This window comes from Chlorocebus sabaeus, chromosome 9, assembly GCF_047675955.1.
Source record: "Chlorocebus sabaeus isolate Y175 chromosome 9, mChlSab1.0.hap1, whole genome shotgun sequence".
Taxonomy (NCBI): Eukaryota; Metazoa; Chordata; class Mammalia; order Primates; family Cercopithecidae; genus Chlorocebus; species Chlorocebus sabaeus.
The window spans coordinates 24,480,927-24,501,122 of record NC_132912.1 but is presented as its reverse complement, the minus strand read 5'-3'; the positions used below and the strand labels follow the sequence as shown (position 1 = coordinate 24,501,122).

The window sequence follows — 20,196 nt, the reverse complement described above, 5'->3', positions numbered from 1 at the left end:
AAAAAGCTACTTTCTAAGCTTTCTTCATAAATTCACTGAGGTGTTGAGAGAATGAAAACTGGCAATGAGATGTGGAGAGGGAATGCTGTGGAGATGATGGTACTCTCGCTAATACATAGTTCTTTACATACTCCTAGGGATGCTGTTTATTTTCTTCAAGGCCTTGGGAGACAATTGATTATCATGTAAATTTCAGTTCACTTCCACCATCGCTTTGCGCGTGAGCACCATGGTGGGCGCTGAGGGTCAGTGATGCTGATGCCTTTCTTCCTGATCCTAGGCTTTGGATGACTTGGCTTAGGTGGGCATGGTGGCTACAGCCCAGTCAGGATTCTGTGGGGTTTCTCTGTGCTCAGTGCTATCAATAAGGTGCTCCTGGATGATGGAGATGGAGCAATAGGCTGGGGAAGAACAAGTTCTTATAAGAGGTGAGATGTGAATGATGCTGAAAAGAATAGTAGAATTTATCCAGAGGGAGAAGAAGAAGGGGAAGGGAGCAGTGTTCTGAGCAGGGTTCCAGGGCAAGCGCAAAAGCCATAGACCAAATACAATTTGGTGGAAGCAAAAACAGTGGACAAGGAATTAACCCGGATTTGTGCTCTGATTCCATCCTTACAGCGCTGTGACTTTTCTTTCATCCATTAATCCAACCGACATTTATTGAGCACCTACTGCATACTAGGGAATGCTCCAGGCACTAAGGACATAGACATGAACAAAATAGACAAAACTCCTTGCTTACATGGAGGTTACATTCTACTGACCATTAGCAAAATAAATGCTAAACCTTAGACACCAATGAACATGAAGGAGAAAAAAAAATCTGGGAAGAGAGATAGGAAGAAGAGCTGAAATTTTACACAGGGTGAGCAAACAGGGCTTCACTGAGAAAGTCACTTTTGAATAAAGACCTGAAGGAAGTGAGAGAGCAGGCCATGTATGCTGTCTGGAGGAGGAACATTCCAGGCTGTGGGAAGAGCAGGTGCACTCACACATATACACTCCGTCCAAGGCAGGAGCATGCCTGGCAGGTCTGAGGAGAGCTGGGAAGGCCAGTGTGCCTGCAGTGAGGGAAGGAAGGGGAGGGTGATTGAAATGATGTCAGAGGAGCAGAGGGTTGACCTGGCCAGGGTTTGTGGGAAGGGGAATCACATCATTTATTCTCCACACCAGGACACTTCAGAAAGAGGGCAGGGGAGCCATTGGTCATTGCAAGTATTGTACAAGGACAACAGGGATGCCTGGGAGCTGTCCCAGTCCAGCTGAGAAGGGCATTCTCCCTACTTGTATGTCATCTTAGGGACTCTCGCTTTGACGCTGAGTGTGATGGGAACCATGGGGAAGTCTGAGCTGAGGCTGGACATGACAGGGCTCACGTTTTAACAGGGTCACTCTGGCCCCTCCACTGAGAACAGGCTGAAAGTGGGCAGGGACTGAGTGGGGAGACCTCTTGGGAGACCACTGTAGCAAGTCAGGTGAGAGATGGAGGTGGCTTGGCCCCATGGGTAGCTGTGAGGTCGAAAGCAATGACTGGAGCCAGGAAACCTCCGAGTACAGATCTCACTGTTCTCTGGGTCTAGGTGTCCAAACGCAGGGTTGGGGAGACAGCAATCAAGATGACACCAAGGTTTTTGGCCTGAGGGACCTGATATGGGGACGATAGGACTTTATTTTTGGGCATGCTGCATTCAAGTTCATTAACAGACATCCATGGGGAGATACAAATCTCCACTCAGAATTCATTTAACATCTCTGAGTCTCCGCTTCCTTAACCATCAAACTGGGACAACAACTGCCTTACCTGTCCCAAAGGCTGTCACCCTACAGAGTCATCAAAATGAGGGCAAATGAGAAAAACATGCAGGGAAGCACATTATAACCTGTAAACCACTGAAGATGTATAAGCCTTCATGATATCCCTTTAAATTCATTCATTCAGCAAATATTTCTTGGACCAGGCACAGTTCAAGATGCTGGGGGTATGGTGGTAAAAGCACAGGGCTTGCCCTCATGGAACTTACATTTGGGACACAGGAGACTGTGGGGGAATGTTGCAACTTCAAGTGTCATGGCCAGGAAAGGCCTCCCTGAGTTGGTGGCATTTGGCAAAGCCTTGAGTTTGGAGAGGAGCCAGTCAGTTAGACATTTGGTGGAAGAACGCACCAGGCAGAAGAAAGAGCAAAGGTGAATTCTCCAAGGTCAGAAAGTCCTGGACATGGTCAATTACAGGAAGTGAGAGAATATGGAGTTGAGTTCTTGTCAGGCCATGGAAAAGGCGGAGCAAACCCTTATTCTGTAGAGGAAACCATCACAGAAGGCCCCAACCCCTTGTTAAACAGGGGTACCCATTCTTTCATACCCACTACCCACAGAAATCCAGCCTCACTTAGAATCCTGGAATTACATAAGTTTCTGGTTGGAAGGGATTTACATAAATCCCATAGGTCTTCCCATTCTGGGTCTGTGATCTTGACTGAAGCAATTAAAAAAAAAAAAAAAAAAAAAAAGGCAGGCAGGTCCAACCAGGAGGGCCAAGCTCAGTCCCCACCAGGCCTGGTGTTCCCCGCATGCACAATTGGCTTCCGAGGTTCCAGCAGTGCTCTGTCCAGCACAGCAGATGCGCTTGGGGAAGGCTCCAGGCAGCCTTTAATCTATTTCACAATTCTATTTCTGTGTAGGCTGTTCTGGCTGGTACCAGGAAAGAGTCCCAAGTCAGGGATAAGGACACAATCCCCCTCAGATCTGAAGGGCTGGCACAACTATATGGCTTCATGGTTTTATGTCAATGAAACATTTGTTCATAGAAAACTTTCCAGTACACAAAGTGATCTAATAGCTATTTTCATTTAAATTGCACAGAACTCGGCCCTCTGCCAGGCACAGTGGCTCACACTTGTAATCTCCAAATTTTGGGAGGCTGAGATTGGAGGCTTGCTTAAGCCCAGGACTTTGAGGCTGCAGTGAGCTATGATTGTGCCACTATGCTCCAGCCTGGGAGACAGAGCACGACCCCATCTCTAAAATAATAATACATTAAAAAATAAAAATAGGCCATGTGTGGTGGCTCACACCTGTAACCCCAGTACTTTGGGAGGCCAAGGTGGGCAAATCACTTGAAGTCAGGAGTTTGAAACTAGCCTTGCCAACATGGTGAAAACTTATCTCTATTAAAAATACAAAAAAATGGCCAGGCGCCGTGGCTCACGTCTATAATCCCAGCACTTTGGGAGGCTGAGGCGGGTGGATCACTTGAGGTCCAGAGTTCAAGACCAGCCTGACCAATATGGAGAAACCCCATCTCTACTAAAAATACAAAATTAGCCGGGCGTGGTGGCAGGTGCCTGTAATCCCAGCTACTCCGCAGGCTGAGGCAGGAGAATGGCTTGAACCCAGGAGGCGGAGGTTGCTGTGAGCCGAGATCGCGCCATTGCACTCCAGCCTGGGCAACAAGACAAAACTCCGTCTCCAAAAAAAAAAAATTAGCTGGGTGTGGTGACAGGCTTCTGTAATCCCAGCTACTTAGGAGGCTGAGGTAGGAGAATTGCTTGAACCTGGGAGGCAAAGGTTGCAGTGAGCCAAGACCACACCACTACACTCCAGCCTGGGCAACAGAGAGAGACGGTCTCAAAAAAAAAGAAAAAAAATAATATAATATAATATAATATATAAAATAAAATATAAATAAAATAATAAAAATATAATATAAATACATATATATACACACATACATAAAATAAAAATTAAAAAAATTGCACAGAACTCTTGAGTAGATTATCATCCCCTTATTAGTACAAAAGACACTGAGGCTCAGCCAGGCAGGGATTTTCTTAGGGAAACAGAGCAATTAGCCTGCAGGCTGTCTCGGATCCAGCGCTCTCTGTGGCACTGAGCTGCCTCCCTTAGTGACTCACATCTGGGGTGAGGCACTTCACTTCCTGCTGGCTCTCTGCTGGGTGACTAGAGCCGCCGCTCCCCAGGGCGAGCCTACACCCTGCTTTATGAAATCACCTCTTTTGCATTTTCTTTCTCTTCCCTGAGGCTAATCTGGAACATTCATGTTCTGGAAGTGACATCTCATTTTTTGCACAGGTACAAACAGGTAGGAATAGCAGTTGCTTCATGTTATGGGCCACCTGAACACGGTCAGCTAATTTACCTTCAAACGAGAGACAGTGTCAGGAGAGATGGTCTCTTGAGTGGACCTCATGGTGACTGTGGAAATGAACTCCCCACTCCCGCCTGCTTTAGAGCTGTAAATCTTAGGGTGGCCTCAAAAGAAACAAAATAATGACTCTTGGGGAAAAGAAAAAAAATTGCTATATTTGGTCTCTCTAGTGCATTTCCCTTTTGTTTTGTCTTCTTAGTTATTTGTGCTTGCAAAGACAAAATGTGAGAGGAGCCATGGCGAGTTCAGAGCTGAGGTTGGACATGAAAGGGTTCATGTTTTAACAGGGTTACTCTGGCCCCTCCACTGAGAACAGGCAGCAGGTGGGCAGGGACTGAGTGAGGAGACCTTTTGGGAGACCACTGCAGCAAGTCAGATGATAGATGGAGGTGGCTTGGCCCAGCAGGTGGCTGCGAGGTCGAGAGCAATGGCTGGAGCCACCCTCAAGGCAGCATGATAGCGAAATGTCATTTAACTAGAGTAGCTCCCGTCCTTGGACCTTTAGGAAGTCTCCTTGCTGTTTCTCCTGCTGTAAAGTCAGGTATTAGGACACGGTATTCTCTAAGGTCTCTTTAGCTTTGAGGATGGACAAGGAGACAGAGGAAGTATTTACTGGTGATAGAAGTTGGCCCTGTATGAGTATATATGTGGCCATTTTTTTTTTGAGACAAGATCTCGCTCTGTCACAATAGACTTTTTTTTTTGAGACAGGATCTTGCTCTGTCGCCCAGGCTGGAGTGCAGTCATGCAATCACAGCTCACTGCAGCCTCCAACTCCTGGGCTCAAATGATCCTTCCACCTCAGCCTCCCGAGCATCTGGGACTACAGGCATGTGACACCACACCTAACTTTAAAAAAAATTTTTTGTAGAGATGGGATCTCACTATGTTGCCCAGGCTGGTCTCGAACTCCTGGGCTTAAGTGTCCCTCCTGCCTCAGCCTCCTAACGTGCTGGAATTACAGGCATGAGCTACTGCACCCAGTTCAATACACACTTTTTAAGATCTGCGATTTTTGAAAGTTAGAATTCATGCTTAGACTCAGATACATTTTTTGAATCACTTCATTCATGAAAAATGAAGTCCAGAATTCAAATAAGGACAAGTGTAATCTCCATGGTTTCCGCCAGACAGAAGGACAAGTAAATCACAAGAGAGGCTAAACTGTGTGTCCTGTGCGTCAACAGAGTCTAGGATTATCAGCTCCTGGGCTCTTTTGATGATCCATCTTTAGGTTGGGTGGGAACCCCACGATTCTGCATTAAGTTGATTTTACCATCTCTTCAGGAGGCTGACTCTGTACTTAAGCTATTCCTCTTCTCTTTGAAGAAGTTCTAGTTGACAAAGGAAGGAGTTATCTGAACCTCACAGTATTTAGTTTTTTCTGGCTTAAGTTTCTGGTTTCAGACTTAGGACTTCTGATTGACAGCACCTCGTGAATATTCAAAGGAGATAGAGAGGCACATTTTAATTGATCTAATTAGTGACAGACGATGCCTTTTCCTTTTGAGAGATTGGTTTGTTTAAAGTAGCACACAGACCTCGTGGCTGCCATTCCATTGGCATTTTTGACAGAGTATCTCTGGTGTAAGAATAGAGCTAGCTTCATAAATTTGTTAGTTGGTCTGGTATGTTTATCAAATATCTGTTGCCTGAACTCAGGAGTCTAACGAATAACTAGCAAATATGACTTAACCATGCAATTCCATTCCTGTGAATGAAATAACAACAGTTGGTCAGCCTTGATTTCTGAGACTGGCAAAACATCATATCAAGATGTCATTTTTATAGGTACCTTGATGGTAAAAGTATAGCAAATTTTGGATACAGACTAGTTGGTCTTGCCCAAATGACATCTTTTCCTTTCATTACATACATGCCTTAAATTCTAGACCATCTCAATGTTCTCATGAAGGCTCTCAGACCCACATAACTTTGGGAAAATGTTCCCTTTTCTGAATTCATAGCAATTACTGTCTGTATCACTTCTTTGGAATTAATTATGTACAAGCAGACCCCAAATTATGGCAGGCTTGTCATTGAAAAGTTTACTTGTACTTTCATTGTTTAGAACTTGGAATAAATGGTGGTTGGATTTCCAGCTGGCCCACGGAAGCCTCTTTAACCTACAATGTATTATTAGCCCTGTCGTTGTTCCTCATTGTTTTCAAGGAAAACGTGTCCTGACTTCCAAGCTGGACTTTCGGAAGCTAGGAAGAGATCTTTCTCCGGAGTTCAAGCCTCTGAGGGTGGCATGTGACTGGGCATGTCCCCTTCTCTCCTCCCTGACTCACAAGGAGATATTGTCACTCTGGATGTGACAAGAAGAGCATCCCTGGGCATCACCAAAGCCAAAAGAAATATCAAGTGTGAAATTCTATGATTGTGGTTGTTTCTCAAAAACAGGTATTCAGTAGGCGTTTGTAACTCAGAAGCTTCCTGTACTTAACTGTGACAAAGCTTATATGTTTATATTAAGCTTTTAATATTTTATGACTGTCTTCATGGTTTATGTTCCTGGTGTGCAGGAAACATATCTCAGTTTCTTTGTATGCAGCAAATCATCCAGTCCACAGCTAAGCATATAAGAGCAGCTCAATAAACATTTATTGATTCACAATTACAGCTACATGAAAAAGCAATTCAGACAAGAGCTGAATCAGTCAGGCACTATTAGGCATCAAAACAGATAACCTAATGATTTCATGCATACCTGGTTTAGCTGTCTTTACCTTCAGTCTTATAGCTCAGATGCAGTTTTAAAAGGATGCCCTGAACCTAGCTTGTCTTTTTGCCCCTGGACCTAAGCAGATGTGCAACCCTGACTGCTTTCCTGAAATGAACTTAAAAGCAGCTCCGATACTCTAAACATTCTAATTTGGATCTGTAAGCCCAGCGCATTCTATTCTGTGTTCACATTTAGTTTAATTCTCTTACCCTTGCTCCCTTTATGTGTTTTCTGATACTATAGTAAAAAATGTCTCTCCCTGCTTCTTCGGGCATTTCCTCATCCTAGCCAACTCTGTGTATTTACATTCCTGTTTAGTAGTACTTAGTAGAGTACTTTGCTCAGACTAGAAACTCTTGACCACTTAGTATATCCCAGGCTGGCATAACACACTGAACTGTAATGAGTTGTTGCATCCTATGGGGTAGACACTATTATAATCTCTATGTCACAGAGGAGCAAATGGAGGCAGTGCAAGATGTGGTATTCTGTCAAAGGTCCCAGCTGCTAGCAAGTGTTAGAACTGGGATTTGAACCCAGGCACTCTGGCTTGGAAGTCCATTACAAGTTTGGTTGATGAGCATATTGATTGACCCGAGGGTAGTCATAGCAAGTTCTATCAATAATGAGTTGCTTTATCAAGAGGAAGAGGGCAGAATGGAGGTAATAACTGTCCTGGTCCTTGCCTTACGAATGTCACCATTTACATTGCTTGAACATGGGGTATTCTTTCATTTCTCTATTTTATTAAAAGTAGAAAAAGTTCAAATTTCCTTTAGAGCAACGTTTCTGAGCTGGGGCATTTTGCACCCCCTGGGCAGGGCATTACAACATCTAGAGATGTCTTTGATTATCCTGGCTAGGGCAGGATTGGTGGTTGGTATTTGCTACTGGCTTCCAGTGGGTAGAGGCCAGAGATGCTGCTAAACATCTGCTATGGTTTGGTTTGGATATGGTTTGTCCCAACTAAAACTCATGTTGAAATGTGATCCCCTGTGTGGCAGTGCTGGGAGGTTGGGCCTAGTGGAAGGTGTTTGGGTTATAGTGGCGGATCCCTCATGAAGGGCCTCTCGCTGTTCTCAAGGTAGTGAGTGATTTCTTGCTCTCACTCTTGAGAGATTGGATTCATTCTCTCAGTAATGAATTTGTTCCCCTGAGAGTGAGTTGTTATGAAACCAGATCCCCCTCAGGTTTCTCCCTCTTTGCCTGAGTCCACTTCTCCCTTGACCTCCACTGCCATGCTATGATGTAGCACAAAAGGCCTTGCCAGAAGCTAGGGCCATGTCCTAGAACTTCTCGGCCTCTAGAACCATGAGCTAAATAAGCGTCTTCTCTTTACAAAGTACCCAGTCTCAGGTATTTTTATAGCAACACAGAATGGACTAAGGCAACATCCTACAATGCACAGGACAGCCCCCATAGCAAATTATCAGGCCCTAACTGTCAACAGTGCAGAGGTTAAGAAACTCTGCTTTACCGAGATGCTAAGTCTAACTACTTAGGATATCTCTGATGTGACTCACTTTTTACTATACCAGCAAGAAAGGAAAACACTTAATCCTTCTTTTCCCATCATTCAATCTGACTGTCCTCTAGGAGGATAAAGCATGGTTTAGGAAATATTCAAAGGTCTTCCAGTCACAGTGAACATTTTTCAATGACATAAATCCAAATTTAGACTTGCATTTGATTAACTGTTTAACCAAGGATCCATCTCACCCCTAAAAGTTACCAACACAGTAACACTGAACTCTCATAAAATGAGAAAGTGATATGAAATGATTAAAAGCAGACACAAGCTGCCAGTTGCCATGTGGGCTTCCTTCTGTACATAGAAGGTTCTGCTAAGTCTAGCATGCCTCAAAAATCATAACAGAAACTCAAGTTGCTTGCTTTTCTGTAGCTATAGGTGCTCAGAATGCACAAAATTTTTCTTCCTAGTGTAACTCTATACTAATTTGTTGAATGTAGCTGCTCTAGGTATAGAATAGTATAAAAATACAATCTCAGTTCAAGTTTACTGTGTCCTGAAAAATCAATTTGGAGGAAACCGTTATACATTTTGAAGGCAAGGTAGTCACTTTGCAATGAGCACTCTTGGATTTTGAGTGTTATTTCACTAAAGGTATTTTACATTACAGTACATGATCCAAACTACAAATAGAAAATAGCAAAACATAAATGTCCTAGAATTTTACAATTCTTAAGGGCTGTTTTATGTGCCATGAATAGAAATAATGATGCTGTTTAATGAAGTAATTTTACAACCTAGAGAAGACAGAGCCTCAGGCACTAAGCCATTTGTCACACATGGTCTCCTTGGGCAGTCTCTCCTAGTCACTAGGACTATTCTCTACTTGGAGTCCTAGCTGAATGGAAGTCACTTGGGTACAATCACTTCATCACTTGAGATTGCTTTCTTTTATAGAAGCTCAGACACTAGAATGGCTGTTCTGAAAGTCAAAGGCAGCTATGATCTGTCACTATACCCCAAAGTCCCTGGTATTCCTGGGAGGAGAACCCTACCATCATGTGAATGTTATTCCATAGACACCGTGTTCTCCAGATATTCTAGATGCAATTTATTATTACTAGGTGCTCATTGAAGCATCTTTATAAAGAAAGAGATGCCAAATTCATTAGCACAAGGTATGTGACTAAATATAAGACTCAAGACTCAATTACTTAGTCTTGAGCAAGCTATTTTCAAGTCAACAGAGCTGTTACCAAATCATGTTCCTTCAAAAAGCTACCACTGGATGTCTTCAAAGTATGAATGTGGAAGGAAGAATTTTTCCCTCTGATTTCTAACGTCCCGCAGTTATTTGGACTGTTATATTGAAGTGTTCTTCAGAACAGCATAGGAACCCAGCGGTGCCAACAGAAAGCACAGCCACCGATTTCTCAGCCTCCCTCCTGTGTTTTTGCAGCTTCACGTCTTTGATGTAAAATGTTACTTGAGAGTCTTGTATGAAAAACACTCTCAGATGTATTTGCTTTTTAATATTATGAAATTGCAACAGAAATTGGATTGGTTCTTTATAGGACCCTGTGCTCATGAAGTTAAGCTTTAAGGGGTTGAAAACTCTTTAACAATACTTACACAGATTAAGTATTTCTAAATAACATCATGGCATAGATGAGACAATGGACTATAATTTTGTGCTTCAGTAATTGTTTCTGATGTTCCTGTTTTTAACATTTTTCTTTGACATAGTACTCAGATGCATTGAATAAATGAAGTATACCAAGAACGTTGTCCTCTTTCTTCCCCTATTTCTGCATAATTGTGCTAATATACTAGCTAGGGCAGTTATATTTAAAATGGCATGTATATATTTAGCAGCATAATTATGCAAATTCTGTGTTTATGATTGTAAATATCCTTTAGGAGCAGTTACTTAGCATGTAGTCCTGAAACAATTTTCGAAGGATTCTGGTTAAAATGTTTAGAATTCACTCCTGAATTAACTTCTCTGTTGTGTGAAGGTGGGCCTTACAGTTCACATTTGCAAGGCAGAATAGTGCACAGTGGTAAACAGTATGGAATATGTAGAATTCTTTAATAGTCCTGGACATTTTATGCCACTTACTGGCTTTGCGGCCTCGGGCAAGTTACTTAACCTCTCTGAGCCTCAGTTTCTGCATCTGTGAAATGCAGATGACGATAGTACATACCTCACTGGGTTGTCATGATGATTACATCATATAATGTACAGAAACTACTTCGCACAGTGCTTGGCTCATAAAAGGCTCTCAACAAATGATAGGTGCCATTCACCTCCTTCCTACACATCCCCCAGGAATGCTACATGTCAGCCTCGTTACCAAGATATCTAAAAGAGTTCAGGGCCAGATTCTGAGCTGTCCTTGGAGGAGGAAGTATGGCATGAGCTCCACCCTTGTCACTTTGTCCATGTCAGAAACAATGGGGGAAGCACATCGGAGTGCTGAGGACAAAAGTTCCAGACTCAAGTTCTTTTGACCAGAGAATTATTCTTCACCTTTGACATGTGTCTGAGTGGAGTTAGCAGGGAGTGTTTAGGTCTTTCAGCAATAGTGACTCTAAATGTAGACAGAGCGAGAGAGAGAGTGTGTGTGTATGTGTCTGTGTGGGGGTATGTGTACGTGTGTCTGTTTCGTGTGTGTCATGTGTCTGTGTCTTTGTGTGTCCATGTGGTATGTGTGCGTCTCTGCGTGTCTGTGTGTCTATGTGCAGGTTTCTAGGAAAAGAGAATCTAACCAGCCCACATATAACCAAGCACTCCAATTCCACCCTCTAGAGATAAGCTGATTACAGGTGGAGAGTCACCTTGGCAAGATGTATGAGATAAAATTCTTCCTCTGCTATTTCACATTATGGGGAACGAAAAATGTGAACATGTAACATTACATTCATAACTACCATCATACGTCAGAACACAGTGGTGATAATGACAGTGTATTTTAGGTGAATATTCATCTGTGTAGTCAGTTTTTCTTATATTTGTTAAACTGGTAAGAGAATAATTTAGATTTTCTAAAAAGGTTCTCTAACATGTAAAACTCAAGTCCATAGAATTTTCTGAAATTTTACAAAATGGAAGTCTCTGAGGTTGGCAGATCTTTTTTTAAAAAAGGGAGTGGAGGCCCTAAAAAAACACTCACAGCACCAAAAGCTAAAATCCTTCAAGATTTTGATCCCATACAGAGATGACTCCACAGGTCAGCAGAGGGTTTGTTTTTTTCTCTCTGTAACTAAATCTCTTGAAAAGTGAGGCTCAAGGATGCACATTAAGTTTTGTATGTGTGGTAATTACATGGGTGACACTGAGCTAGGTTCTAGAAAGAAGGCGCACACCATCTTTGGTTGGCCAACAATTTTGATAATTTCAGCACTACTCCCAAAAGAATATTACATCTAAACTAATCTACCTTCATGCAAATTTAGGTTTTTACCATCCAAGAACCAGGGTGGAAACAGTTCAACATGATCATGGCAAAATCAACTCCTGATGCTCTTCCATCTACGACAGGTCAGTGTGGGAGGCAGGGGGATGATGGGGAGGATGGATTCTGGCTCAATATTATATGCAGGAGACAGATTGTTTTTACGGTTTCCTGGACTAAATTCTTGCTCCTGTAAGTTCCATCCCCTCAGTGACATACCATTTTCCAACCAGCACCTCACAGCCCACCAAAGGGGACAGGTGTGTTATCCTTTCTGTGAAGTATGCAGCACAGGCTTCCAAGACTTATGGCACATCTTGGTAGATTCCTCTCCAGATGTCACAACGGTTTGCTCCAATGAACCACTATGAATGTTTATCCTATACCCTTTAGCTGTCTGTAGTGATGGGAAGAGTACCTTTCTTTGATGCTTAGAATTTCACTTCATGAAGACTTCAAAAAGGAGAGAATGAATACTATTTTCTAATTCTTATATTTTCTTAGTCCTGCATCATCAAGCCAGTCACTGTTGTTGTTATTCTAACTACATGAGAGAGGTAGAACTTTAATGATCATTTCATTAATGATCCCAAAACTTTCATGTTCATTCTCTTTCTATCTCCTGAAGTCTTTCTGCTATGATATTCCCAGTAACTGAACAAATAAGAAGGGATTGCCCTTTCATAATAAAACTGTGCTAAAGAGGACTTCAGGACTTTCTGACTTGTGTGTGAAAATAGTAAGGTAGACAGGTCACATTCCATTCACAATTTTGGCCTTCTTTTTATATGGTATGTAACAGTAAGTGATATTAACATTGTTTAGTGAGAAGCAGTGGTTCTAATAAGGTATTGAATAACTGAGTATCTGGACATCTTATTTGTCTTTTTTCTTTTGACACAAAGTCTCACTCTTGTCGCCCAGGCTGGAATGCAATGGCGTGATCTCAGCTCACTGCAACCTCTGCCTCCCAGGTTCAAGTGATTCTCCTGCCTCAGCCTCCCGAGTAGCTGGGATTACAAGTGCCTGCCACCATGCCTGGCTACTTTTTGTATTTTTAGTAGAGACAGGGTTTCACCATGTTGGCCAGGCTGGTCTAGAACTCCTGACTTCAGGTGATCCACCCACCTCGGCCTCCCAAAATGCAGGGATTACAGGCATGACCCACCGCACCCAGCCTGGACATCTTATTTTTCATACCCCTTAATTCATATATAACAATAGGTAGCAGCACGCTTACACATATTTTGGACTCAATTTCTTTGGCTAGATTTTTATGATTATTTTGTTGACTTCTTTCAACCAATTCAGGCTAGAGAAATTTCCTTTATCAAAATTAGCTTTTCTATTACTATATGAACTTTGGAAGGTTTTCAAGATAGAGTAGGAAGCATCTGAAACAGTAAATTATAAAATATATCTATTTTAAAAGAAATTCAAATCCCCAGAGAGTCTTTCCCTAGAAAAATTTTGCTGATTTCAGCACCACTCCTAGATAAGTATTAAATCTAAGCCATTCCATTTTCATGCAAATTCAGATTTTTATCCTCTTAAAAAATAGACACATTCTTTCCACTTCCCACAACCAGATGAGAAAACAAAATTGTATTCCACAAGGAAAAACACAAACTGCTATTTCCAACAGTTAAAACTGAAAACCACTCCTTATTTTCAGCAGTAGCAGATCAATTATTATGACCTTTTGATCTTTTCATCTGGCTTCTACTAATGACAATTTTCTTCCAAATTATTCAGATTTATGCAAACGATAATGCTATTAGATCCATGCTCCAGAAGCACAAGGGACGGATTACTTTTGTTGGTGCACCTGTCTTCTTGAACATGGCTTCATGGCTGTAACCTCTGCCAGTTTAGAAACTCTTTGCAGACAACGGTAGCTTTGACACCACTCTGTAACCTCTGCAGCACCCACAGGGCATGCTGCAGAGATGGGTGCTCAGACATTTATTCTGTCGGTTTGACCCCTGTAGAGCAGCCCATAGTGACACATGGGCCCAGGAACCACCCTTGGTCACCCTCACTGCACCTTACCTGGTCTCTCTGTCTTTGGGTATCGTTGCCGTGCTGTAAGCAAAAACTTGCTTCTCCACCAGAGGAGGGCCAAGGTCCACAAGGCTGGATAATCCTGCAGTGCTCCGTGGCTTTTCTATATACACCAAGGTGCCTGGCTCCTTTTTAAAGGCCTGGCGGCTCGGTGAGGCCCGGTCTGGCTGCATGGTGTGAGGTGGCCCGTGGGCATTATAGTGAGCATGCATGTCTATCATCCTCAGGTCACTGACTCTGTGAGGAGAGGCAGGGGGCGTTTTGGAGCCCAGTGTAGGCAAATGGCTATCTGGATATTTCCTTGATTTCTGTCTGTACAGTGATTGTTCCATATGCATTTCTGCTTGCATTGAAGGGTTACAATAAGCACTCGCTGACCGGATGGCGGTGCGGTGATATGCAATGATGTGGTCAGGGACATCCAGTGGGTGTCCACCATGGGACGAGGCTATGCTCATCCGTCCCTCGTGATAAAGGTAAGGATCAGCATAGAAGCCCTCATTTCTGTACATTGCGATGTTTTTGCCACTCATGTCTTCATCCGGCTTGACATCTCTTCTTTCTAAAATGGCGCTTGGGCTTGGAGAGATGGGTCTGGAGACTGGCAGGCTGGAGATTCTGTCCCTGGGGATGGTGGCATTGCCAGGAACAACCATGGAGCGGGTACCCCCATAAGGAATTCTGGACGGGGAGGGGGGCATGGAATGGGGCACCGGAGTAGACGGTGGGGAATTTGGAATTGCATGGGGTGGATGAGCAGTAGATCCAGGGCGAGAGGCCCCAGGGCCATCTCCTCTTGCATAAACAAGTTCTCTCTGCATCTGAAAAGAAAACAAAGGATTAGAAAGTTGACTTTGATACTCATGTTTCAAGAGAAGTCTCAGTGTGTAACTGTGTGGCTTCCCCTGCAAGATGTACACACCCGCATCCTGGAATCTGTAAATATGTTTCCCTACATGGCAGAAGAGGCTTTGCAGATGGGGTGGAGCTAAGGATGGTGAGATGGGAGATCTTTATCCTGGTGGACTCGAGGCAATCACAAGGGTCTTTATGCGTGTAGGAGGGAGGCAGGGAAATCAGCTCCAGGGGAGATCTATGATGATAAAAGTTGAGTTAGAAGAGTTTGGAAGGTGCTATGAGAAGAGGCCACGAGCCAAGGAATGTGGGCAGCTCCCAGAAGCTGGAAAAGGTGAGGAAATGGATCCCGCTCTGGAACCTCCAGAGGGAGGGTGATCCTGCTGACACACTGATATTGATGTGCAAAATCCACTTGGGACTTCTGATCTCTATAAAAGTAAAATGATACATCTATGGTGTTTTAAAAAATTATGGCGTTTTGAGGCACTAAATTTATGATAACTTGTTACAGCAACCACAAGAAATGAATACACCTGATGGAGAGTGCAATTTTGTGGGGTTTCAGGAAAAAATAGTGTGGTGGCTTAAATTTTAATGTCACAGCTTCTTAGAGACGCTGCTTAATAAACGCAGGTCTAGTGTATCAATAGTGCTAATGTTGCCTCTTCTAAAACTTGTCCTGAGCACATTTTTCTACCTTTAGCCCTGGGAAATAGTAACCATGTTTCCCACCTTTCCAAGTGGATACAATCTAGGGAGATGAGCAGGGGGAAAGGATATACATGGAGGAAAACCTGGAAGGTAAGTTTCATTCATTCACCAACTCTTCACTTAAGCCTATGATAAATCAGCACGGAGAGGCTGGAAGGAAATAATTAAGCAATAAGAGTACCATGGCAGTGGACCCTTGAAGAATACAATTTTGAATTGTGCGGGTCGACTTATTCACAGATATCCTTCTTCCCCTGCTACTCCTGAGAGAGCAAGGCCAAGCCCTTCTCTTCCTCCTCCTCACCTATTCAACATGAAGTTGACGAGGATGAAGACTTTTATGATGATCCACTTCCACTTAATAAACAGGAAACAGATTTTTTTCCTTCCTTATGGTTTACTTAAGAACATTTGCTTTTATCCAGCTTACTTTATTGTGTGGATATAATATATAATATATATAACATACAAACTATGTGTTCATCGACTATTCATGTCATCTGTAAGCATTCTGATCAGCAGTAGGCTGTAAGTAGTTAAGTTTGTGGGGAGGTAAAAGTTCTGCGCGAATTTTTTTTTTTTTTTAGATGGAGTCTTGTTCTGTCTCCCAGGCTGGAATGCAGTGGCGTGATCTCAGCTCACTCACTGTAATCTCTGCCTCCTGGGTTCAAGTGATTCTTCTACCTCAGCTTCTCAAATAGCTGGGATTACAGGCGTGGGCCACCATGCCCAGCTAATTTTTATATCTTTAGTAGAGACTGGGTTTCACCATGTTGGCCTGGCCAGTCTCGAACTCCTGACCTCAGGTGATCTGCCTGCCTCGGCCTCCCACAGTGCTGGGATTACAGGCATGAGCCACCGTACCTGGTCTCTACACAGATTTTTTATTTTATTGTTTTACTGTGTGTGGCGGTTAGCATCCCTAACTCCCACCTTGTTCAATGGTCAACTGTAATTTGCAACTATGCTACTGTGTTTAGCAAGGGAGTAGAATGAAAAATACAAACTAATTCAGGATATGATGATTTCATATATTTTTGCTTTGCTCAAGGTGCCATGGGGAAATGCCCACTGAGATTCTCCAAATAACTGAGGGAAGGAGAGACAAGCTCCACTCATTCTTCAAGTTCTATTGGTGAGGTCACAGGAGCCCACAGTCCCTATCCTGACTTCCAGGAGATGTGACAGACAAGAAGGGTATAAATGGATGGAGGGTGGATGAGGTAGGGACCTGAGGAGAGAGGTGGGGGCTCGAATGGCAAGAACCAAGATTAGCAGCCAAGAGACCCCATGATGTGGGTGACGCAGATGAGAGTAGGGATAGTAGAGGCACCAGGAGAAGGTTGAAAATGAAACAGAGCCTAATGCACAGGATACAAACTAACTGCTTCTTTATCATAAAAACTCATTGCATGTAGTAAAGGGTATTTACCAAGCACTTGGTAAATGCTTGGCATTATTCTAGGATGTAGTTCTAAACAAGCCCCAAGCCCCACGGAAACTCCCAAGCGCCATGGAGAGGGCACCTTCTTTCTTAAACTTCGTAGATGCTAATGCAGGAACAACCAGTGGGACTCCCATGGCTTCCTAATCTTGTTCCTGGAATGATCCAGCAGTGTAGAATCCCTGCCCTGTGAGTTGTACATAGAGAAGTGGATTTCATAATGAAAGTGACCAATGAGAAGTGCAAATAAGGTGTGAATATGTAGCAACAAAATGGAGCCCTTTTTGAATACATGACCTGGGCACTGCAGAATTGACCTCCTGGCTCCTGTAGGGGCTGACTATTTCTGGGCCCCCTGGAGTTTGCAGACTCCTCCCTCACAATCACAATTTTATCTCCACTTCCCCCTTATTCCCCTCCCAAGACTCACACACAGAGCTCCCACTATGATAGGCTAATCTGTTCTCCCTTCCCTAAACCTAACTTGTGATATGCTGATGCTGTCCAGGGTCTCTCTCCTCATATCCTAGTTCTTGTGGATCCATACCTAGGTTTGTGGTCAGGCTCCAAGTGCGTCTGCTCTGCATGGCCCCTGCCCTGATGCTCCAGCCCATGAGGTCCTCCCTGCTCACTGGACACCCTCATGACTCAGACGCTCAGTGCTTTAGACCAGAAGGGACAGTCCCAAGGTCATTGTGTGATAATACACCTGACTGATGCTCATTCCAGGGAGGCTGAGCAACCCCGTGACACAGGTTTTGCAGGAGAGCAACACGGATGCTCTATAAATACCTCTCTCACTCTGCCTTCACAATTCAGAGCCCAATAAAAAGCAATGTATGGCTCAGCAGGAAGCAGCACAGGGCTTCACAGGTGATAAAATACAGGAGGGACTGGCTCAGTGAGCAGCGGATATCTGGGCAAATTCCCCACATAATCAGATTACACAATGCAATAACCAACCAAAACCAACATCGAGATAAATTCATCACATCGACTCAAACATGCCACTGTTTATAAAGCATTACATGGTGTCCAAGGCAAATCACATACAACAAATGGTAGGTACTGTTGTCATTATTGTTATTAATTCCAGAAAAATATTTAAAATGTGTAGAACTGTCTAGGCACAGTGGCTCAGGCCTGTAATCCCAGCATTTTGGGAGGCCGAGGCAGGTGGATTATCTGAGGTCAGGAGTTCAAGACCAGCCTGGCTAACATGGCAAAACCCCCTCTCTACTAAAAATATAAAAATTAGCTGGGCATGGTGGCGTGCGCCTGTAGTCCTAGCTACTCGGGAGGCTGAGGCAGGAGAATTGCTTGAACCCAGGAGACGGAGGTTGCAGTGAGCCGAGATAACACCACTGCACTCCAGCCTGGGTGACAAAGTGAGACTCCGTCTCAATCAGTCAATAAAATATCTAGAACCCTCTTTGTATGAACAACAGTCCTAACTAGGTCAATCACTATTCCCTGTTCTCTTTTCCTTCCTTAGCCACCTTCAGAATACATCTTGATCTGGGGGACTATGACCTCAATTAACCAGCAGAAACGTTCCTCTTTTTGGCAGGAATGTAAAAAGGGACATTAAGATTCTAGGGGCTGGGTGCAGTGGCTCATGCCTATAATCCCAACATTTTGGGAGGCTGAGGTGGGCAGATCACTTGAGGCCAGGAGTTTGAGACCAGCTTGGGCAACATGGTGAAACCCCATCTCTATAAAAAATACAAAAATTAGCCAGGCGTGGTGCATGTGCCTGTAATCCAGCTAATCAGGAGACTGAGGCACAAGAATTGCTTGAGCCTGGGAGGCAGGGGTTGCAGTGAGCCAAGAATGCACCTCAGTACTCCAACCTGGGTGACACAGCAAGACTGTCTGTCTCAAATAAAATAAAGTAAAATAAAATAAAATAAAATAAAATAAAATATTCTAGGCAGTATAGAACTGTCCAGAAGGATAAAGAATATTAGTAAAAAGAAAATGTAAAATTTATTTAAATTCATAAAAGGTTGAGTACATGTCTTTGAAAACAGCAAAAGTATTTATATAGGTATTTTAAAAACATGCTTGGTGATGTGCAAAAAATGGTTAGAAGATATATAAATAACCTTTAAAATGAAACACTTAAAGATCTAATTAGAATATCTCATTAGATTTTCTAGTGGTATGTGTAGATGAGATTAGAAAGAAAAATAACAATTAACTTAAAGTAATTCTAATACATTATATTGGGCATTCATGTGGGAAATGTCGGTGATAGTCGAAATATTTGACAGCTAATATCCAGTATGGCATGGACACCAACCAACCAGAATGGGACTTCAGCCAATGAGGATGGATGCTTGCCATGAACAGTCAGCATCCTGGATCTGGAGCTAATCCTGTGTGTCTTCCCTGCCCCGTCCACTTCAAAATAATCTTGCCATCATCCAAAAGGGTCATCAAAAGAGTCACCGTCAACCTGAGTTGTCCACAGTGGCACTGAATACAAACATTCGGTTATGACAGAATTGGTAATCTGAGGTTGAATGTCTCTATCAACACAGGTGACTTAGATGTTGGAAGTCTTGGCAGAATTCTCATGTTGGTTTGCCAAGTTATGACTGACTTTCCAAAACGGAGTTTTAAAAAGAACCAGGATCATGTATTTCATCCTCGGCTCTAAATAGAGCCCAGAAGAAAAATGACACAATGATCCCAATATAGAGTGGGAAAATGTGTTTTAAAACCACAACTAGAATGAACCCTTACGATCAGACAACTTGGGAATCCTACTATAAAAGACGGGGAGCAGCCTAAGGCGACCCGCTCTTAGGATGTGGGGGAAGGTAAGGGGACATCACTGGAGGGATGTTTTCAAGTCTTCAGTGTGATTTCCAAGGTCACACTTACAATAAAAAGTAGAATTTGGAGACTCCAGAATCTGATAGACTAAAGCAGCATGATGGTTAAGATTGTATAATTCACAATTTAAAACAAACCCAGCCTTTGATGCGGGTGTTCTTACTAAGGAGAGATCTTCCTAGAATCTGTCACCAACACAGATTTATTTTGTTTTGGTTTTTAACTGTTACTTTGCTAATGAGTAAAGACATGGCACTAAATACATACTGGATTTTTCCTGCACTGGTACTCAAAGTCAGACCTTGTGGGAGAAAATTTTACTAAACTGACAAAATAAATAAGCAACACACACACACACACACACACACATACACACACACACACACACAGTTGCCATTCACATTAATATATCTTAGTCCCTTATTCTACCACTGATCTTTCTGATGCTACTAA

At 43.0% G+C, this 20,196-nt stretch overlaps 1 protein-coding gene across 18 annotated transcripts in view; it reads right to left on the bottom strand.

Annotated features, from left to right (window-relative positions):
• Window positions 1-20,196, bottom strand: part of KIAA1217 (KIAA1217 ortholog) — an 850,300-nt gene that overhangs the window by 59,135 nt on the left and 770,969 nt on the right. For all 18 annotated transcript variants that reach the window (XM_073018799.1, XM_008002527.3, XM_073018795.1 and 15 more), the window contains one exon: window positions 13,875-14,707. In XM_073018799.1, coding sequence (XP_072874900.1) covers window positions 13,875-14,707 — 833 coding nt within the window. The remainder of the gene's footprint in view (window positions 1-13,874; window positions 14,708-20,196) is intronic.